Source organism: Equus caballus, chromosome 23 (genome assembly GCF_041296265.1).
Source record: "Equus caballus isolate H_3958 breed thoroughbred chromosome 23, TB-T2T, whole genome shotgun sequence".
NCBI lineage: Eukaryota > Metazoa > Chordata > Mammalia > Perissodactyla > Equidae > Equus > Equus caballus.
Window position 1 is genome coordinate 40,135,408 of NC_091706.1, and position 22,876 is coordinate 40,158,283.

The 22,876-nt window shown below is 36.8% G+C and overlaps 1 protein-coding gene across 8 annotated transcripts in view; it reads left to right on the plus strand.

Moving 5' to 3' along the window:
- Nucleotides 1–22,876, plus strand: part of RIC1 (RIC1 homolog, RAB6A GEF complex partner 1) — a 145,211-nt gene that overhangs the window by 76,598 nt on the left and 45,737 nt on the right. For 5 of the 8 annotated variants that reach the window (XM_023627318.2, XM_070248299.1, XM_023627319.2 and 2 more), the window contains 3 exons: nt 16,439–16,546; nt 21,418–21,560; nt 21,830–21,966. In XM_023627318.2, coding sequence (XP_023483086.1) covers nt 16,439–16,546; nt 21,418–21,560; nt 21,830–21,966 — 388 coding nt within the window. The remainder of the gene's footprint in view (nt 1–16,438; nt 16,547–21,417; nt 21,561–21,829; nt 21,967–22,876) is intronic. The other 3 variants (XM_023627320.2, XM_070248298.1, XM_070248301.1) reach the window with 1 other exon arrangement.

Consider the following 22,876-nt stretch of genomic DNA (forward strand, 5'->3'; position numbering starts at 1 on the left):
CTTCCTGGGGCCGACCCTGTGGTGGAGTCGTTAAGTGTTTCCCTTCAGCCTGAGGTTCGCCGGTTCAGATCCTGGGCATGGGCCTACATACCGCTCATCAAGCCATACTGTGGTGGTATCCCACATAGAAGAACTAGAATGACTTACAGCTAAGCTATACAACTATGTACTGGGGCTTTGGGGAGGGCAAAAAAAGAATTTCCTTCCTTTAAGGCTGAGTAATGCCCATTGTAGGTATATACCACAGTTTGCTTTTCCATTCATCTGTTGATAGACACTTGCGTTGCTTCCATGTTTTCTCTATTGTGAATAATGCTGCTATGAACATGGGTGTTCAAATATCTCTTTGAGACTCTGATTGCAGTTCCTTTGGATATATAACCCAAAGTGGAATTGCTGTATCATACAATAATTCTACTTTTAATTATTTTTTTCGTGAGGAAGATCAGCCCTGAGCTAACATCTGTGCCAGTCTTCCTCTACTTTGTATGTGGGATTCCTCCATGGCATGGCTGATCAGTGGAGTAAGTCCATGCCTGGGATCCGGACCTGAAAACCTGGGCTGTGGAAGTGGAGCACGCAGAACTTTAATCACTTTGCCATGGGGCCAACCCCATATTTTTAATTTTTTAAGGAATTGCCATACTGTTTTCCTCAATAGCTGTACCATTTCACATTCCCAGCAACAGTGCACAAGGGTTCTAATTTCTCTACATCTTTACCAACATTTGATGTTTTCTTTTTTTCTTTTTTGGTAGTAGCCATCCTAGTGAGTAAGAGGTGGTATCTCATTTTAGTTTTGATTTGCATTTCCCTAATAATTAGTGATATTGAGTATCTTCTCATGTGCCTATTGGCCATTTGTATATCTTCGGAGAAATGTCTATTTCAGTCCTTTGACCATTTTTGAATCAGGTTGTTTTTGTTGTTGAGTTTTAGGAGTTTTCTATATTTTGAGATATAGAAATATATCTTATCTTATAAATTTTTGTTGCTCTCCAATCCCCACACAATAAAGACCAAGAACTGTGGCCTGGCATGTAGAACCTAATTTTCCTGTATCTCTAGCATATTAAACCCACAATTCCTATGAAATTTAATTCATCTTTTTATGTATTTGCTGTACTTGGTATGCCTCACCCACTTGTTTATGTAAGAAAGCTATCTGACTTAGTTCTCAAGCTCAAGTCATACATCTTATCTATAAATGTTTGCCCTCAACCTTCCTATCCTCTCTTGTGCCCAAGAAATAGCTGATTCCGCATGTACAAACCCATAGCACTTTTTTTTTCTTTTTGAGGAAGATTAGCCCTGAGCTCACTGCTGCCAATCCTCTTTTTGCCGAGGAAGACTGGCCCTGAGCTAACATCCGTTCCCGTCTTCCTCCACTTTATATGTGGGACACCTACCACAGCATGGCTTGACAAGCAGTGCCATATCGGCACCCGGGATCTGAACTGGCGAACCCCAGGCCGCCAAAGCGGAATTTGCGAACTTAACCGCTGTGCCACTGGGCTGGCCTCCCCATTGTACTTTTTAAAAATTTATACTGGTAATCCATGAATACATTCTTATAAAAACAAACAATTAGAGACATGTAAAGACTAAAAAATGAAGTTGTGAACCTTGTCTGCTTTTTTAGATTCCAATCCAATTTCACTCTCCAGTTAGCTTTATAACTCTTGGGTAAATAAATACCCTGGAGTAGAATTACTGGGTTGTATCACATATCTACTGATTTTAGATTGGATGATGGACATTGTATTACATAATTGTCTGATTTTTATTCTTTTCCTTTAAAGAGTGTTGAGGTTTGTTTTGGGTGACAGTTAAATTGGAGATCTTCTTGATCCTTCTGAAGGAAGGATGTTTGTATGTTTTTAGAGTGGGTTCAACCTTTACTCTAGGCTAGCTTAGCTCTTCTGAGCTCTCTACTGAATGTCCTGGGTCTTTAATGAGGTCTCTTCACTCTGGCTGATTAGAACAGGAATGTCCTAGCCCTTGATGAACTGTGCAGCCTAAAACCCTGGTAGTTAGTCTTTTGCTGGCCTTGTGAGATTTCACCATATACCTGCATAGCTTAGTATTCAGCAAGACTCTTGGGGAACCCCTGCAGGTTTCTAGGGCTCTTTCTCTATATCTCCCACCTCTCTGGTACTCTGTTCCTTGAGTAGCTGCTTCTGCTTCTCTGAACTTTAATCTTTTTCTCCTCAATGAGACTGCCATACTCTGCTTGAATTCTCCCACCCTGCATAGTAGTCTGGAAAGTGACTTCTACCAGAAAACCTTGTTTGTCTCCCTTCACTCAGAATCACAGTCCTCTGCTACCTGTTATCCAATGTCTGAATATGGTTGTTTCATATATTTTATCCAGGTTTTTTTGTAGTTTTGTTACCAGACCAAATGTGAGTCCTCTTGTTGGCGAGTTAAATTGCACCAGAAGTAGTTGTCACACAAAGTATAGATTTTATTTACAACGTGCAGCAAATAAAATGGAGACCATAGGCATTAATTTCACAAACTATGGCTCCCTGAGTATGGGGAGGTGGGTACCTTTATTTGGGGTAGGGAATGAATATTCAAAGAGGAAGTTTCATCATCACACGTAGAGATAGGCATAAGCTTGCATATGTGGTTTGAAATCATGCTTTTACATACATCACATGATCTCAAAATGGCTGCTTCACCCCTCCCAGAGGAGGAGAATTTACGATGTTAATGAGGGCAAGGTTACTTTAGTACAACTCTCTGTCTATTTGTGCAGGTATCATTCTTTTGGTTGCGTTCTGGGCCAGTCTGGTCTGGTTCAGAGTGGTTGGGTCCAGGGCCGTTGTCTCTTAGAGCTTCTTCCTGGAACATAGCTGAAACCACATAAGCTCAAGACCCCAAAGTTCATAAAGAAAGCAACATCTGCACCTTTCAAGAAGGTAAGAGAATTAGGTCAAACACAAAAGGTTAGAGTTTAGGCAAGACAAGAGAAGCAGGTTGGAGTCCATGGCTGGTGACAATATCATATTAGTATGATAATTGAGTGATCATCTGTGTGCCTATCAGTTAGTGTGAACAATTTTAAGGCTTTTTTCCACTGGAGTATGTTTTAGCACATCCAAGATACCATTATTTTATTTTATCCAGAAATACTTTCAGTGTTAATATTCTAGTAAACAGTTGTGTTGACTGCAGATGATGAAATATTAGGTATGCACTTTGAGGAAAGAAACCATTCTGAGCCTTTTGAGAACTGTGGTTGGAGAACCAAAGCCTCTTGATCCCAGAATTGACCTAAGACTGCCAGGACTCCCTAGATCATTTTAAAATTTGAAAAACTGAGTTGTAAGAGAGTAGATGCTAAAAGTTTTCATCACAAGGGAAAAAAAAATTGTAACTATGTGAGGTGATAAATGTTAACTAATCTTATTGTGGTAATCATTTTACAGTATATACATATATAAAATCATTATGTTGTACACCTTAAATTTATACAGCCTTCTATGTCAATTATACCTCAATAAAACGGGAAAAAAAGATTTGAAGATCTGGAATGAAATTCTTCATTATCATCATCAAATACTTACGGTATATTTACTATAATTTGTAAGACACTAGCTATCCTGGTGCTGAAAAGATATAAGATGCTAATGAAGAGAGAAGTATTTAAAATTAATGGCAATATAAAGTGGCAAATGCCAAGTGAGTGAATGTCTCCAAAAATGGTAATAGCGTTTCAGGGGAAAGTGCTAAGTTGTTGGGGGAAGTTTTGTAGATAAGGAGATTTGAGTTACATCTGGAAGGAAAGATAGGCCTTAGGTAAGTTATGTTGCTAGGAAGAACATTGTATAATTAGCTGTACTCCTGAAGTTTCTGTTTGTCTCCCCCCTTCTCCAGTCCATCAGGTTACCTGCCACATTATTATTTTCTGTAACTGGCACTTAAAGTATCTGAGATCTCCTGGACAATAGACTTTGCTGACGTAAATGCCTGTTGAATTTAATTGGTAGTGACAGTTTTCTGTATCACCTTGTTTAGCCCTTCAAAGCATACTTAACGTATATTAGGGGCGATTTTTTTTCTTTTAAGACTTCTCTATAATTTTTATGATATGTTTTGAGCACTGTAGTTTGATTTTTCATTTTTGTCAATTTGATGGCAAAGTACTCCCTCCTCAAGGCTATGAGAAGTTTGACTAGTAGTTGACCTGCCTTATGAGAGAATTTCATGTTTCATTGCCCTTTAGGGGCCACTCATTGACATGAATGCCAAACTGGGAGACATTACTTTTAATTCATGAAGAATACATTAGTAAAGTAAAACTTCTCAAGTTGGGTTAATTTCATTTTTCCTTATTTCTTATGATATTGGACTGGTGTTACTGCCTCGAATAAATATACAGCAGTTTATAGATGTGGAGAAGAGAATGGCATTTGAAATTAGAGGCACCTGGATTCCAATCCAGGTTCCACTTTTTACTGGCAGTGACTTTGGAAAAGCTACTTTTTGAGTTACTTTTTATGCTATAAAAGGAGAAAAATGTGTTAGTAGCTTCTTAATAAGTTTCAGTTGTTACTAATGTCTAGCTTGTCTTTTGGATTATTAAATGTAATCTGCCTCCTCTGGTTATTTAAGACAATTGGTATGTGTTCAGAAAAGAAGGGCATTCAAGTTAACTAAATATGTGGATTCACTAACTATGTGGGTTCTCTTATAATAGTTTTAGTTCTCTAAGGTCTGTAGTAATGTCCCCACTTTCATTTCTGATTTTAGCAAGTTGAATCTTCTCTCTTTTTTCCTTAGGTTTTTCGATTTTTGCTTTAATTGATTTTCTCTATTGTTTTTCTATTCTCTGTTTTGATCATATCTACTCCAGTCTTTAATCCACTCCAACCTCCTTCTGCTAGTTTTGAGTTTAGTTTGCTTTTCTTTTTCTAAATCCTTAAGGTGTAGAGTTAGCTTATGGACTTAAGATGTTTCTTCTGTTTTAGTGTAAGCATGTTAGCTATAAATTTTCCTCTGAGTACTGCTTTCACTGCATCCCATGATGTTGTGTTTTCATATTCATTAGTCTCAAATTTCCCTTTTTTTTCATTGACCTTTTGGTTGTTTAAGAAGTGTTGTTTAATTTCCTCATATTTGTGGATTTTCTACTTTTCTTTCTGTTATTGATGTCTAGTTTCATTCCACTGTGGTCAGAGAAGATACTTCTTATGATTTCAGTCTTTTAAAATTTATTAAGACATTTTTGTGGCCCAACATACGTTCTATCCTGGAGAATGTTCCATGTACATTTGAGAAAGAATGTGTGTTCTCTTGTTGGGTGGAATATTCAGTATGTGTTTTGCATCTAAGTGACTTACAGTGTTGTTCAGGTTCTCTATTTCCTTACTGATCTTCTGTCTAGTAGTTCTATCCATTATTGAAAGTGGGGTATTGAAATTTCCAACCATTATTGTAGAACTATCTGTTTTTCACTTTAGTTCTTTCAGTATTTTCTTCATGTGTTTTGGGGCTCTGTTGTTAGCTGTGTATCTGTTTATAATTGTGATATCTTCTAGTGGATTTGACCCTTTTATCAGTATATATTGTCCTTCTTTGTCTCTTGTAACAATTTTTGGTTTAAAACATTTTCTCAGATATTACTGTAACCACCCAGTTCTTAGTTACTATTTGCATGGAATTTCTTTTTCCATCCTTTAACTTTCAGCCTATCTGTGTCTTTGGATCTAAAGTGAGTCTCCTTTAGAAAACTTTGAAATGGAATCATATGTTCTTTTAAACCATTCTGACAAGGTCTTCCTTTTGCTTAGAGTGTGTAATCCATTTACATATAAAATAATTACTGATAAGGAAAGACTTCTGCCAGTTTGCTATTTGTTTTCTGATGCGTTGTATCATTTTTGTTCCTCAGTTGCTCCATTACTGCCTTCTTTTGTGTTTAATTGATTTTTTGCAGTGTACCATTTTGCATCTCTTCTCATTTCTTTTTCTTGTATATGTTTTAGCTGTTTTCTTAGTAGTTATCTTGGGGATTCCAATTAACATCTTAGACTTACAACAACCTAGATTGAATTAATAACTTAGCTTCAATAGCATACCAAAGCTATGCTCCTGTACATCTTTGTCCCTCCTCTTTTGTGTTCTTATTGTTACACATTACATATTTATACATTGTGTGCCCATATCATAGCTATATAATTACTGTTTTATGCATTAGTCTTTTAAATCATATAGTTAAAAAAGTGGATTTCTGAACCAAAAATACAATACTCCTGGCTTTATATTTAACCAATGTAGTTACCTTTATCAGTGTTCTTTGCTTTTTCATATGGCTTTGTATTACTGTCTAGTGAGTCTCCTTTCATTTCAACCTGAAGGACTCTGTAGTGTTTTTTATAGTTCTGGACTACTTGGGATAAAATCCATCAACTTTTGTTTATCTGGGAATCCTTTAATTTCTCCTTTATTTTTGAAGGATAGTTTTCTGGATATAGAATTCTTCCCTTTTTTTCTTTCAGCGCTTGAAATATTTCATCCCACTGGCCTCCATGGTTTCTGATGAGAAATTGGCTGCAAATCTTACTGAGGATCCCTTCCACATGAGTCACTTCTCTTGCTGCTTTCAAGATTCTCTCTTTGTCTTTCAGTAGTTTGATTACAATGTATCTTGTTGAGGATCTTTTTAAATTTATCCTTCTTAGAGTTTGCTAAACTTCTTGGATGGTTAGATTCATGTCTTTATCAGATTTGGGACATTTTCCAACCATTATTTCTTCAAATATTCTTCCTGCTCCTTTCTCTTGCCTTTCCTTTAGGACTCCCATTATACATATGTTGGTTATACATGGTGGTGTCTCACAAATTTCTTAAACTGTGTTCATTTTTCTTCATTTTTTCTTTCTGCTCCTCAGATTACATAGTTAATAAAATCACTCATAAATTATAATCACTAACTATTAATTTGTTGGGTTTACTGGACCACAGTCTAACAACTATCCATTATTTGATGTAGTGTACCTATAAATCGGTATACCTTAAGTCCCTGTGGTAGAGGATAAAAAGAGAGCATTGTGTACCAAGTGTTGACTCTTAAAGCTTCTGCTCAGAAGTGACGCAAGTTGCTTCTCCTCATGTTTTCTAGGCCAAAGTAAATCATGTGGCCATACTTAATTTTGTGTGGGCAGAAAAGCACAATTCTTCTATGTGCCCAGGAATGAAGAATCTAATATTTGTCAGTGGCTTGAAGGACAACCAGGTATGCATGCAATGTGATTATACCTGTCTGTTTCTGAGAAGCCTCTCTTACTAAGCAAGAACTATAATTCTCAATGTGCTTTTATTATCTCCCTTCAAAAAGTCTATGATAAAGTTTCAGAAAAGACATTTCTACTGCCCAAGTCCAGGCCCTTGTATACTCTTATTAACAGTCTCCTAATTAATCTACAATCTCTTTTCCCTCTCCCACTTTATCCTCAATCCATTCTTTAGCACTTATTCTGATATTTCTTTGTGCAGACAAAGGTTATTGTTCATTTCCTTAATTCTCTAATATTTTTCAGTTTCTTAGGACCTGAAATTGAAGCTACTGGCTCATATGTCAACTCCTTTACCTAATAGCTCTGTGACCATGAGCAAAATTCTTAATATTTCTAAGCTTTGGTTTCTTTTCTGGAAAGGTGAGGATAATAATGCCTGTCACAAAGGATTATAAACAATCAGTTGAGATAATGTGTGCAGAACATTTTGCACACTCACACTTAGTAAATGCTCAATTTATTACTATTTTCCTGGCATCCAATTCTTCATAATCTGGCTTTAACTTATCCTTCCAGTCTCATTTTCCATGACTCCCTTCCAAAAATCTGATGCTATACTCTCAAATTATCGTTGACCTAACTAATAATATTTTTGATCATAAAGTTAGATTTTTTTTAAATCAATGTAATTTTTAATAGTTTACTGCATATTACTATGTTCGGAAGAAGGGATATCAACTTTCCTGTGAAATTTTTCTCTAATTTTTGTAATGAAAGTCATTGAGAAGTCAAGATTTACTTAAATTTGCTGTTAAATTCTTATCATAATGCTTTAGCACTAATAAATCACTGTTTATGTAAAGGAAAATAGAGGGTTTCCAGTTTCAAGATGGATAATGAAGTTTCCATCTGTCTCATGAAAATCACCAACAGAACAAAAAGTTGAAATACTATTTCCATCTTTAATGAAAGCTAGAGATATCTCTAACCCTTGAGTTAAAAATCGGATGAGAAAGAATAAAATGACTTAGGAAGAATATCAAACCTGAGAGCCTAAGGTTACCTACATGATATTGATGAAAAACAACTTGTTTGATCTGTAAAACCCTGGAGAGTCTCAGGAATTAGATGCGCTAGTACCACAGAATATAGTTGGGGGCTGTAAACAGAGGAATTGTTTGAAAAAATCTGAATAAGTATTACTATGTTTCCACCTCACAGGAGACAGGAAATATATTGTCTGACTGAACCGGAAGGATTCCAGACAGAGTAGGGCAAGGGTCAGATGTAAACTAAAGATGGGAATTAAGTGAAAGTAGTCATACTGAACAGTAGGATGTCAAGTGTTCTTCCCCTGCTTGGCTCCAGACTTCTGGCTTCCATGCTTAGATATCCCAGACAGAATTGAGGGATCCTTCTTGGGGAAATTAAACCACTCCAGGAAAATGACCTAATATGCCCTGATATTTGAAGACCTCGACAAAAATGCCAGTGGGCTACTACCCTGAGGTTCACCAGTTGACATCTAACTTGAATACACAGAGCTTATAATTAACTTTTTCTTATTAACCTGTTGAACAAACAGCCAAGGATTATTAGCCATCTTAGGAAAGTTTCCAATATAAAAGAGAGACACACAACAGAAAAAAGGAAACTCAGAGGAAATAGGCCATGCAGGGAACACAAAAACTTTGAGGAAATAATAATTAACCTCAGACAGATATTGCTTAATAAAAGCAAAGGGTGCTAGAAGAAAATAGGGAAGGTGGGTGAGAAAGTTCCTGGAATGAAAAGTACAATAGCAGAAAGAAAATATCCAGTGAAAACATTGGAAGAAACAGTTGTTGAACTCTCCCAGGATATAGAACAAAAGACAAAATAAGAGAGAAAAGGGAAAATTAGAGGTTAATATGAGGTTCAATATGTAACAGTAGGAGGAGTTCCAGAAAGAGAGAACGGAAATGGAGAGCCTTATTAGTATATTAAGGAAACAAAACATGTAGATTTTCCAGACCTAAACTAAAGACATCAGTCACTAGATTTCAAGTGCTTGGTGCAAACAGTGATAGGTCCTCGTACTTATAGAAAGGGACATTAATTCTGAAATTTCAGAACTCACTAGAGATCAAGAGGAGATCCTAAGAACTTCCAGATGGGAAAAAACAGATCATAAAGTCTGTGAATAAAAATTGTCATTGAACTCCACAGCCACAGACCAGAGTCTAAATGACATTGGTGCAAAGCCTTTAAAATGCTGAGAGAAATATATTGACTTGTGCTTTTATGGAATTCGTCAAGCACACACTAGTGAGAACAGTATAATGATAATTCTTGTACCCATCTCCCATATTCAGAAGTTGCCAACATCACCCTTTCCTGTATGCATGCATACGTTTAGTATTTTGAAGCAAATTCCAGATACTGTATCATTTCAACCCTAAATACTTTAGTTTTATCTGTAACAGGTAGACATTTTAAAGAAACAGCCGCAATATTATTACACCTAACAAAATTAACAATAATTTATTAATATTATCAAATACTTAGTCTGTGTTCAGTTTTCTCCATGTTAACTCAAAACTGTCTTTTTAGGAGTTGTTTCAAACCAGGATCCATTGCATTTGATGGATATGTCCTAAGTTTCCACTTTTACCTAATGGTTTTGTCTGCTGTATCTGATGATCGTTCCCTGGATCTGTTATTTTTTTAAGGATTACGAAATTGTGATTTTTTTTTTTATTCTACCATTCCTTCTGCATTCTTTAGCTGTGATTATATAAAGAAGAACTTTCTTTCGTTATCTCCTTGATATTTACCCTGAGATATAGTCCATACAGGAAAGACAGAGAGATGTTCGATTCTTTCCCTTTTTGTTGTTACAGTAATGAGTCCTAAGAACTTCCAGAGATAACTGAGTGTTTTTAGTATTGTTGTGAATGCAGGGGTTTTTATATATTTGAATTTTAATCAATTGCAGTCATTCTTTTCAGTGATCTAATTGTCACATCTTTAGCCTATGCAGGAGCAGATAAAAATGCTGTCATTTAAGTGGCATCCTTGCTTTCAGGCACAAGGCTCGTTTTACCATTTCCTGCCCCTGATTTGGAATAAGTCAAATCTCCAAGGAACTTTTGTTTCTTTCAGTGCTCAATGGTATTTTGAAGACCATGACTTGATGCCGTTACTTGGTTGTATTTGCTTTTAGGACTTTTTAATGAACAGAGCTAAAAGTAAAAAGTAAATTTTTCTTTTATGGAACTTTTTTTAAAAAATTGCAGTAATATTGGTTTATTACATTATGTAAATTTCAGGTGTACATCATTATATTTCAATTCCTGTGTAGATTACATTGTGTTCACCACCCAAAGACTAATTACAATCCATCACCACACACGTGTGCCTAATCATCCCTTCACCCTCCTCCCTCCCTCTTCCCCTCTGGTAACCACCAATCCAATCTCTGTCTCTATATGATTGTTGTTGTTTTTATCTTCTCCTTCTTATGAGTGAGATCATATGGTATTTGACTTTCTCCCTCTGACTTATTCTGCTTAGCATAATACCCACAAGGTCCATCCATGTTGTCACAAGTTGCCAGATTTCATTGTTGTGGCTGAGTAGTATTCCATTGTGTATATATACCACGTCTTCTTTATCCATTCGTCCCTTGATGGGCACCTAGGTTGCTTCCAAGTCTTGGCTATTGTGAATAATGCTGCAGTGAACATAGGGGTGCAAGTATCTTTATGCATTTGTGTCTTCATGTTCTTTGGATAAATACCCAGCAGTGAAATTAGCAGGATCATATCGTACAACTGTTCTTAATTTTTTGAGGAATCTGCATACTGTTTTCCATAGTGCCTGCACCAGTTTGCACTCCCACTAGGAGTGTATGAGAGCTCCCTTCTTTCAACATCCTTTCCAACACTTGTTTCCTGTCTTATTAATTATTGCCATTCTGACAGGAGTGAGGTGGTATCTCATTGTAGTTTTGATTTGCATTTCCCTGATAGCTAATGATGTTGAACATCCTTTTATGTGCCTGTTGACCATATCTATATCTTCTTTGGAGAAGGGTCTGTTCAGATCTTTTGCCCATTTTTTAATTGGGTGATTGTTTTGTTGTTGTTGAGGTATATGAGTTCTTTATATATTTTGGATATTAGGCCATTATCAGCTATATGGTTTGCAAATATCTTCTCCCAGTTGTTACATTGTCTTTTCGTTTTTTTGAAGAAGATTAACCCTGAGCTAATATCTGCCACCAATCCTCTCTTTTTGCTGAGGAAGACTGGCCTTGAGCCAACATCCATGCCCATCTTCCTCTGCTTTATACATGGGATGCCTACCACAGCATGGCTTTTGCCTAGCAGTGCCATGTCCACACCCAGGATCCGAACCAGCGAACCCTGGGCTGCTGAGAAGTGGAACGTGCGAACTTAACTGCTGTGCCACGGGGCCAGCGCCCTGTCCTCATTCTTTTTAATTCTTTCTTATCTATTCAGCTTGGGTGATTTCCTCTAGTCTTTCGTCCAGCTCAGTGATCCATTCTTCTGTATCATCTACTCTACCTCTAGTCTCTCTAGTGAATTTTTCATTTTTATTATTGTATTCTTCATTTCTGATTGGTTCTTTATTATATTTTCTAGTTTTTTGTTGATGTTCTCACTGAGTTCATCCGTTCTTCTCCCAGGATCAGTGAGCATCCTTATGACTCTTTATTTGAACTCTTTGTCAGATAGATTGTTTATTTTTGTTTCATTTAGTTCCTTTTCTGGGGGTTTGTCCTTGTTCCCTTACTTGGAAGGTATTCCTTTGCCTCCTCATCTTCCTTCTTTCTGTGTGCTTATATCTGTGTATTAGACAGGTCACCTACATCTTCTGATCTTGGAGAGGTGGCCTTCTGTAAGAGATGCTTCATGACGCCCAGCAGTGTGCTACCCCCTCATCACCAGTTCCAAATGTTCCAGGAGTGACCCCTGTGTGGGCTCTGTGTCTCCTTCTCTTGTGGCAGGGTTGCTCTTGTTGCGGGTGCCCAGGGAGGCTAGGCTGTCCCCCTGGCCGACTGGTTGTAATTCTCAGCTGCACATGGCTGCTGTGGACTCTCCAGTCACTTTATCGAGCATGGGGAGCCCCAGCACAGTTGGCTACAAGGTCTGATAGCACATTCCTGTTGCAGTTTTTCTGTTAAATGAGTAGGCCCCCACCTTGGCTGGTTGCTAGGCTCAGGGGCTTATAATTACTGTAGGCATCCCGCCTGCAAGACTGTTATCAGCTCTCTCAGGCTTGCAGCTGAGTGGAGCTGGCCCCAGGCATGGGAGCACCTAATTGTTTTAGGCTTTGAAAGGTGGGGCTGATCCCCTATGTGGCTGTTTGAAAAGCACAAGTCTTCTGTGACTGACAAGTCCCACTGCCCACAGGGGCACGCACACCGTCAATGCAGTCCTGCCCCATATGCGCCTCCTGACCCCTTGAATTGGACCCACTCACCCCACTGCAGAGGCCCCACACACTTCATCAACGTGCCACACAGTCCTTCTGCTCCTCATGCAGGCCCTGTCCCTCAGAGGCAGACCCATTCGTCTGGCTGCAGAGGATCCAGACACCCAGCCTGTGCAGGCCCACAAGTTGCCCAAGGGCTTGCTGTTGGTGGGACCAGTCCCTAGGGTGGGCTGCCTGCCCTGGCTGAGCTGGATTAAATCAGTGCTCTAGTGGGTGGGGCAGACCCTGGGCTAACAGTCCAGGGGAAGAACTCCAATGGTGTCTGCCAGTATTTGCATCAGCACACCTGTATTCAGTCACGATAATGGCTGCTGCCAATGTCTCAGTCCCTGGAGGGGTCTCATCTCTTACTGAGATGTACCCAGAGCCTATCAGGTTATTCTCTTTTCAGCAAAGGACTGTGCGCTTTCTTGTGATTTTCTGTTGCTTTCCAAAATGGGTGAATTTGTGCATGGACCCTTGAAGAACCAACTTTTTTCCCTTATGTCCAAAAGCTTTTCTCAGGGTATTCCCTATTGTTGTTAGTAGCCAGCAAAGCCAGATATTATGAGACTCGTCTCAGTTCTGCTGAGTCCAAAGAATGCTTATAGTGGTAATGCTCCCCTACTCAGGGCCCCTGTTCCTCCAGGGAAGGCTGCATACCTTAGGATTGCTCCTGGCTGGCCTTGAAGTTTCATGGCTCGCGAAGGTGGCTTTTTTTCTCTCCAGAAAGGAGTTTCGTCCTTTTCCACCTCAGTCAGGACTGTCCCTTGTTGCAGGGTTTTTTTTTTTAAATCCAGTTTTCACTTCTCTCTCAGAGGTAATTGTTCCCAGAGTAGTTGTAAATTTGTTGTGTCTGTGGGAGGAGAAGAGTTCAGAGTCTGCATACTCCGCCGTCTTGGCACCTCTCCAGGAAGTAAATTTTAGAAAGGGAAAAAATACATTGTGAGTTAATACTGATATCTCCAATGCAAAGATTGTTATAAGTTAAAGTTTTTAAAACCTTTGAAATTTTTTTGTTTTAAAAGTGAAGTTAAAGATTTACTTCTCTAGTTTTATATTTGTGTATTTTTCTTATTGATAACCTTGTTTCCCAAGAACATAAACATAATTGCTTGTTTACTTTATCCTATTGTACTCATAGTAGCTCCAAAATAATATCAATATTCTTATAACAGTATTATGGCTGAATACAGTTTGATTCTTTTATGGTTTTTCCTTAGGAAATTTTCCATTAAGGATGCACAAACTACTGTGTTCCAAAGTTACTTGAAATAATTATTTTTGCTGTTAGCTTGATGTACAATTAGGTTTGTTTCTTTTCTGTTTTTAGAGATTGTTGTTGATTTTCATTTTAATTTCCTTTATTAATTATATAAAACATTTTCACGTCCCAAAGTTAAAAAAAATGATAGTAATAACATCCCTCACCCTGTAGTCTCCCTTCTCTTGTAGGTATACATTTTCATTTGGTTTTGGTTGTCATTCATTTTAAAAATAGGAGTGCATGCGTATAAACATTGATATTTCCCTTCGTGTCTTACAAATGTAGCATACTGTATACAGTATTGTGTACCTTACTTTTTCACTTAACAACAGATGCTGCGGATCATTTCAGGGAGTTTTTCTACTTTTCCTTTTTTGGCTGCATAATATTTTGTTGTGTGAATTCAACCAGCCCTATTGTGATACATATTTTGATTATTAGTCTTTCCTGTAATAAATTGCATTGTGTGAGCATCATTTTTGAGAAATTATGTGCAGCCTAAAATTTTACACCCAAACATTCATCTAGGCATCAAAATAAAGACATTTCAGACTTGAGATTTCTAAATTTGCTTCTCATACACCTTTCTGTAAAGCCCCAAGAGTATGTGAAGCAAGTAAGTAGAAGGTGTGGGATCTATAAAATAAATGATCTAACATAGGAAGGAAACAAAGAAGTCATTAGGATGATGACAAAGGAAAATATCAGGATGATAGCTGTGCAGACTTAGTAGGGCAGTGGGCATCAGGAGCGATGCTTCCAGGGGGAAATAAAAAAGGGAATAATAGGTTTAGTAACAGGTTTGACCCTATAGAAGATTATATTGAGATTTGTTTTTATCAGAGCTATTAAGGGTGTGAGAATACTTAGGTATAAGTTTAAAGAAAACCAAGGAAATGAAAGCATGTGGTAAAGTTAACTTCAGGAAAATTAACAAGTTATGTAAAGAAAGAAATGTAGTCACTGAATACTACTTGACCCAGAAGTGAAAAATATTTAATCATCATCATGACAACAATTTGGTAGAATTATGTTGGGAGAATGGGAAAAAATGGGGAATGAGAGTGAAAAGTTAACAGATAATGTCTATAATAATGATGTAAAGCAGTGTAAAATACTGTTTAAAAATATGCAGGTAAATAAAGAACACAGCTAAAAGAATTGAAGCTGGTTGTCTCCTCACTAAATGACTGCTGTGGGGTTTTTTTGTTTGTCATAAGCCTTCTAACACTATTGACTGTTTAAATTATGTGTATGTATTACTTTGAAAAAATAACCTTAAAATTAGATATACATGGAGAATGTCTCAGGGAATTCATCACAGTGTGTGTGTGTGATTAGCAGTTTAGATATGATTCCGATAAACTAATAACTCATGGTGTTCTTTTTAGGGGCTGTCAGATCAAACGTGGACATGTGTGGTTAAACATTAGCCATTCAGACATATAGAAGGAATCAAATATTCCAAGTCATGGCAGTAGCAGAACAGGATGGTAATAAAGCACCACAAGCTTCTATGTGGAAAATAATCTAAAACTAAAAAGTAAGCAAAAAGGTTTCTGAGCATCAAAATAATTTTCGTAAAGCCAGGAACCTTAAAAGCTATTGAATTTGTTAGACTCTTTATACATAATTTTAATAATTGCAAACTGGTTTCCAGGATTGTAAGTGACTGAAGAGGGAAAGATGATGTAGGCAGGCTACTTGTTGCCAAGAGTAAGTGATAGCTGATAGTAAGGGAAGAGACAGATAGCGGTTAAATTCCAGCACAGGCATTGAGAAAGAATGGTTCTGTGCCATGTGGAGATAAAGATTCCAAAACAAGTTTATAGTCCTTTTGAGGGATTGTGTGTGATAGCTCAGTTGTGTTGGCATTGACCCAGCCACTCAGTCTAGTGCAACCATTTAATGCCAGGAAGTTTTCACATTTAGCCATTTTGCTATTTATTACCAAGTTTTATGTGAAACATCTCTTAATTGCATCCCTGAATCTGACCTTAATTCTGATAACATACCCAAAGGATAGCAGTCAAGGATAAGGTGTGGAGTAAGGTAAGATGAGGTAAGGATTTGGATCACTTTGGACATGCACTATGTGGAATGGTATATATCTTCCATAGCTTCCCAAAGCAGAAAGGGCCATCAGTCGTTTTAAACAGAATATCTATTGATTTCCTTGAGAGTTTGCTTTTATCTTAAGGATTTTTTCCTAGGATTCTTTGATAACACAAGCTACATTGGTCGCGCATTTTTTTCTAGTTGATAGGTAGATATGTCTGCTATAATGGAATTTATCTGTTTTTCGTTTGAGAACCTGAAGGACGAACACCTGATTTGTTAAGTTTGACTTTTTTTACTTTGATTGGGTATATATTAGTCATAGAGTGGAGGAGAATTCAATATATTTCTCTTTGATCCTCTGTATTTGCTATTTTTTTTTTAGAGGAAGTCCACAAATGAAGGGGACACCCCACTTTAAGGAAGAACAGTGTGCTCCAGCATTAGATTTAGAAATGAGGAAAATATTGGATTTACAAGCACCCATCATGAGGTACAGTACCTTGGTTAAATTTAGCATTTTGTGATGACAATATACAGTATACAATATAGTTGGTTAATCGCATGACCAATAAAAAAGTTGATTTATTTTCATTGAGGAAAATTTTTTTAGTCCTAGAAATGCTTGATTAGCTCTTATAAAAAATGTGAAGTTTCACAGATGGTACATTATTAAATTATTGTAATAAAGCCCATAATTGGGTATACCAACTGTAATTTTATTTAGAAATTTGTATTTTTTGTTAAGATCTAAAATTGTTTGAACGGTATAACACAGTTGATGTTACTGAAAAAGATACTGATATGCATCTGTAAAAACAATGAGGGGGCACTCTCTACTGAAAAAAACTTCCCAAATATGTTGTTGGGTAAAAAAAGCAAGGTGTACTCTATATAATAATGCTACTATTTGTTTTTAAGAGGCAGCTGGTGGTGTTAGAGTATGTATTGTTCTGGAAGAATACATAAGAAACTGGGCATGAGAGCTCAGTGCTGAGGAGATGGGTTTGGGAAGACTTTTTACCATATACTCTTATTAAATATTGAGCTATGTGGATGTAATGTATGCATATATTGAACTATATGAACGTAATACCCATGTTTTTTAAACCCTTCTGATTCACAGTTCTAATAAAAGGCTTCTTTCACCATTTCTCTTGTTAGAATATAATACAGATACTAGAAAATAGTAAATAAAATCGTATGCAAGTGGCTGACTGTTGCCTTGCCTTGTTTAATCTATCTTTTTCTACTTTATTCTCTTCGTAGAAAAAGAATCCTTTCCCCTTTTTTGGTTATTTGTTTAAATGTGATCAGGGTTACAAAAGATTGAGTTCAGGTTACTCATCACCTTGGTCAGAAAGTTACTCTTCACCTCAGATTTTATTTCAGCATAAAGATCCTTTTCAAGAAGGTAACTTGTTGCATAAGGAATTTTGAATTTCTGTGGTACAAGCTAGGTGGAACTGTACAAGCATGGCTTTCTACTTCCATCTGGTGGTAAAAAATATTTGGTTCATGGAAATGGGATAGAAAAAGAACCTTTAAAAAAAGAATTCCTGCCATCTTGTACAAGTTTAATTGATCAGGTGCTAGTTTTTAATCAACAAATTTAGGTGATTGGAAATCTCTTAGATTTCTCTCAAAACTCAGTAAAATAATTATGTTTTAGAATTATATTATTATTAGCATCTATAACATGTACTTGCTGGAAATTTGATTAGAGATTTCCTGTATGACTTTGAATTGAGTGAGAACGCATGATATGTGGGCTTCATAACCAACTATTTTCCCTCCCACTACCAAAAATATGTCAGATGAAGTTAGGGATAATGGTTATGTTGTTGCTTATAGGCATAAGATTGCAGTGGTGCTGCCACCTTTTAATTTGTGTTTGAACAAAGAATAGGATTAAGCATCCAACCTTTGTTATTAATTGAAGATAGAGAATGTGGAGAACGTAAAAACTACTAATGTAATTTATAATTAAAACTCTTAGTCTATTTCTAACTAATACCACATAATCAATACTAATAAATACCACAGTTTATTCTGTGTCTTCCTCCATCTCAGGCCCTTAGGAAAGCCCTATGTAGTATATAGTATTTAATATTAGGTATTAAATATATTTACATATTTGAGGATTAGTGGTTATGAATTATATATTTCCCTATTAAGAATATTTGATTAATCAGAAAAACTATTCTACTTCCAAGATCCTACGATTCTACTTCTAAGATCCTAAATTAAAAACAAACAAACAAACAAACAAAAAACACCATCTGTGGGATACCAGATAGCTGCTATAAAGCCCATGAAGTCAGTGATTGGAGAAGTTCTTTGAGGACATAACGTAGAGTACATTTATGTGTGTTTTGTGTGTACTTAACCCCAAGGGTGCTTTTCAAAATATTTAAAAACCAGTATAGCATGAAAGTACATGGGATATTGATTATTGGTACAGGGTCCTGACATCCTCTGATGCCAAGAATTAATTCTTTAATTGTTATATCTTTGTGAGGGAGGGAATCAGTGGTGGGCCAGCACTTGGGTAGCTTGGAACAAGGCTTATTAACTAAACTTTATGGAAATACTCAGTACTTTAATAACTGACATCAGCCTATGTTTTAATGAGTTTGTTTACTTTCAGTTAATTGAGGAGGATATATCTACCTTTTTCTACAGATTCTACATCATGTTTATCACAGTCACAGTCATCTATTAATTACAACATCAAAATTGTGTTTGAGTCTATTTATATTGATGGATTTTTCTCTTGACTCTGGGTCGTGTTTTCCTGTTTATTCATATGTCTGGCCATTTTTTTTGTCACAGAATTGTGGATAATAATGTTGTGGAGATTCTGAATTATGTTAATTTTGTCAGAAGAGTATTGAGTTTTGCCTTGCAGACAGTTAAATTACTGGAGGGTAACCTTCATCTTGTTCTTAACTTTCATATGCAGTGATGCTTCCAGGAAGATAAGAGCAGGGAGAGGGAGAGTATAGTGTTAAAAAACCTAGTCTGGGGGCCGGCCCAGTGGCACAGCAGTTAAGTGTGCACGTTCCACTTTGGCGGTCTGGAGTTTGCCGGTTTGGATCCTGGGTGTAGACATGGCACCACTTGGCACGCCATGCTGTGGTAGGCATCCCACATATAAAGTAGAGGAAGATGGGCATGGATGTTAGCTCAGGGCCAGTCTTCCTCAGCGAAAAGAGGAGGATTGGCAGCAGTTAGCTCAGGGCCAATCTTCCTCAAAAACAAACAAAACCAATAAATAAATAAATAAATAAATAGATAGATAGATAGATAGATAGATAAATAAACAAACCTAGTGTGACTCTTGCTGAATGAAGACCTCTGATAAGCCAATGACCACTAAATTACCTCTCTTGAAATGTTGTAGCAGATCTATTCTACCCACCACCTGCTACACATACACTTTATCCCTAAAATATATATTTGAAATGAAAGACTATACAGTTGTCCCTTGGTATCCATGGGTGATTGGTTCCAGGACCCCTGCAGATACCAAAATCTCCAGATGCTCAAGTCCCTTAGTCAGCCCTCCGTAACCAAAGTTCTGCATCCGCAGATTCAACCAACCATGGATGGTAACATAGCATTACAAGATCATGGTTGGTTGAATCTGCAGATGCAGAACCCACAGATAGGAAGGACTGACTTGTGTAATATTTTAAAAGGTGAACTTTCTATAAACTGGGAATTTTAATTGATTACATATGCTCTGAAGTTCAAGAGATGAAGCTGGGTAAGGGGATACATTAATCTTTTTCAGTATTTTTATAATTGGGGAAGAAAATGCAATAGATTATTCATTGTCTGAAGTCCTTGGGGAATGAGTGATTGAACTCAACCTTCCAAAGAATTGAAGGTTTAGTTTAAGAATTAAAACATTAACAACATTTTTTTCATCATTATGGAGTAAAATATTTCTGAAATACATTCTTAACTTCTTAAGTATGAAAGGAAATTTAATAGTATGTAATAGAGTATATATTATAGACACAGCATTTTTCATTCTTTCTTATACTTAAATTTGTTATAGCATGTGATATTTTTGAGTACTCTTACATCCATCTTATTCCATTAGCTTTCTTGATACTAATTTCCACTGGTTTCCCTGGGTCTCTTTTTCTTTCTCTCTGCCAGTACTTTTTTTTTTTGGTGAGGAAGAATGGCCCTGAGCTAACATCTTTGCCAGTCCTCCTCTATTTTGTATGTGGGGTGCTGCCACAGCTTGACTTGATGAGTGGTGTAGGTCCACACCCAGGATCTGAACCCATGAACCCCAGGCCAGCAAAGCAAAGCATGCTGAACTTAACCGCTATGCCACTGGGCTGGCTCCTCTGCCAGTACTTTTGCAGTCTTATTTATGGATTCACCTTTTCTCTTGTCCTTTCTCCTCTTCTTTGCTTCTTCCCACAAATAGTTAATGCCAGATAAAACTAGTACTGCCCCAGGGGCTGGGCATATAAGAGTAAGCCAAGTAGGCATTTATGTGCCATTAGGTAAGTAAATGTTAAATCTCCTTGCACGTATCAATAAGTGCTGAGATCATACTCCGTAATTACTTTTCAATACTTAGTCAACTGAGATGTCTTCTGAAGGGAGAAACTATGTTTTATTCACTTTTGAATCTCCAACACACAACGTAGCACCTGTCATGAGAGCACAGGTTTAATAAGTGTTTGTTGAATGAATGAACAATGTGAGACTAAATAATACCCTAGAAATCCAGTGGTCTAGGACTGTGCTCTCCAATACAGTAGCCACTAGTCAAATGAAGTTATTTAAAGTTAAATTAGTTAGAGGTGAACAAAATTAAAAGCTCAGTTCTCCTGTCACACTAGCCATATTTCAAACATACAATCACCACATGTGGCTAGTGGCTACCATGTTAGTACAGATATAGAACATTTCCGTCGCTGGTGAAAGTTCTGTTGGACAGTGCTAGAGGATTGTTAGATTTATACTTCACGGCTCCAGATTGTCATCCTGTCATTAGTTCTTTTTATGGTTTCTCTGCCTCTTTTCTTTCTTGTCAGCTATCACTTATCCTTCCATCTTCTAATTTGCTGTTGCAGTATTTCTAGTTTTTAATCCATCTGTGACTATTGCCACCCATAGTCTTTCATTTCTTCCATAATTTCTGATTCTAGATTGAATTATACATAGATAAAGCTGCAATATAGCTATATTTTAGATAAATGGCAGTTTTGTAAGTAGTGTCTTGATCTTCTCTGCAAGAATATTCTTCAGAGCAGTTATATTGCTACTCATTGCTTTCCCAGTACGCTCCCTTAAAAGGTAATTGATTCTAAATTGCTTACTTCCCTACAGCTTGCAGTCTGTATTGGAAGATCTCCTGGTTGCTACTTCTGATGGACTTCTTCATCTTATTCACTGGGAAGGAATGACAAATGGAAGGAAAGCTATTAATCTTTGCACAGTACCCTTTTCAGTAGATCTGCAGTCATCTAGAGGTAGTTATACTTTCTGCATGGGGTAGAACCAGATGTTTAATATTTGATATAGACATTTTCTACAGATGAACATTGAGTTTTCTACTTTGGAATTAATTATGCAAGAGAGGAGTGTGTGTGTGTCAATAGGAAGGAGTACTTTAGTTGTTTAGTGTTGTTAGTTCATTATTTTGTCCTTTTAACTGTCCTTACAGAGTTTGCAAGCAAAAATGTGAGGGAATTATTTACTGTATTTGTATTCATATTTCACATACTTATTTTTTCATCAGCAGGTTCATTCTTGGGCTTTGCAGATGTGCACATCAGAGACATGGAATACTGTGCCACACTTGATGGTTTTGCTGTTGTGTTTAACGATGGTAAAGTTGGATTTATTACGCCAGTGTCGAGTAGATTTACTGCAGAGGTATGACTTACTAACTTTGTTTATTTTCTTTATTTTACATTTATTAATTTTAGTCTTTGTTATTAAATCTCTCCGCCATTTTCCTTATTTGAGATTTTAGTGGTGGTTGTCAATTAATTTTTTTAATCAAAACTATACATATAAATAGTGTAAGTAGACAAATGTATTAGACATGTTGAAGAAAAATGATAGTTCCTGCCCTCCTCCCTGCTCTCTTCGCGCCCAGTTTCATTCTCAGAGGCAACTACTTTTTATTCCTTTACTGCTTATTTTGATATTTATTTTCAATAATCTGAATATTTCCTTTAATTTTTAGTTTTTAGGCTGTGTTCATTGACTTCCCACTGTGGAAAATGACCACTTGCTTTCCTCTTCCTTGTTGGCACCACACTCATATTCTTCTCACCTTCTCAATTTGATTATTGTGATTTTGATTAGATTACTATTCATTGTTTATATTGTTATTGCTATGTAAAATCCATTAGTACCTGAGCCATATGATAAGTTATGATTATTTTTCCGTTACTGCAGATTTCCCCTCCCCCTGGGCATTAATAATTGTTCTTTACGTTTGCTTAGTTTTTATGTACATACCATAACTCAACCTCAGACTGTCTGCTGGTTATGTAAATATCCGCTTGATTCTTTCAAACACGTTAGGTGTTCTGTCCATTTCATCTTCTTGAAGAAATTTCTCTTGGAGCCTTCTCACGTGCTCCCAACTGGATTGGTGGCTCACTATACATACCTTTAACACAATTGTACTTTTGGGCTCTCCATCATCATCATCCTGAGGATTCCTTTTATTCTTTATTTGGATGAGATTCTTTCATAGTTAATGGTTAATATATGATTGATTAATATATGAATTTGGTTACTGACAGAGACTTAAAATAAAAATTTGCATTCA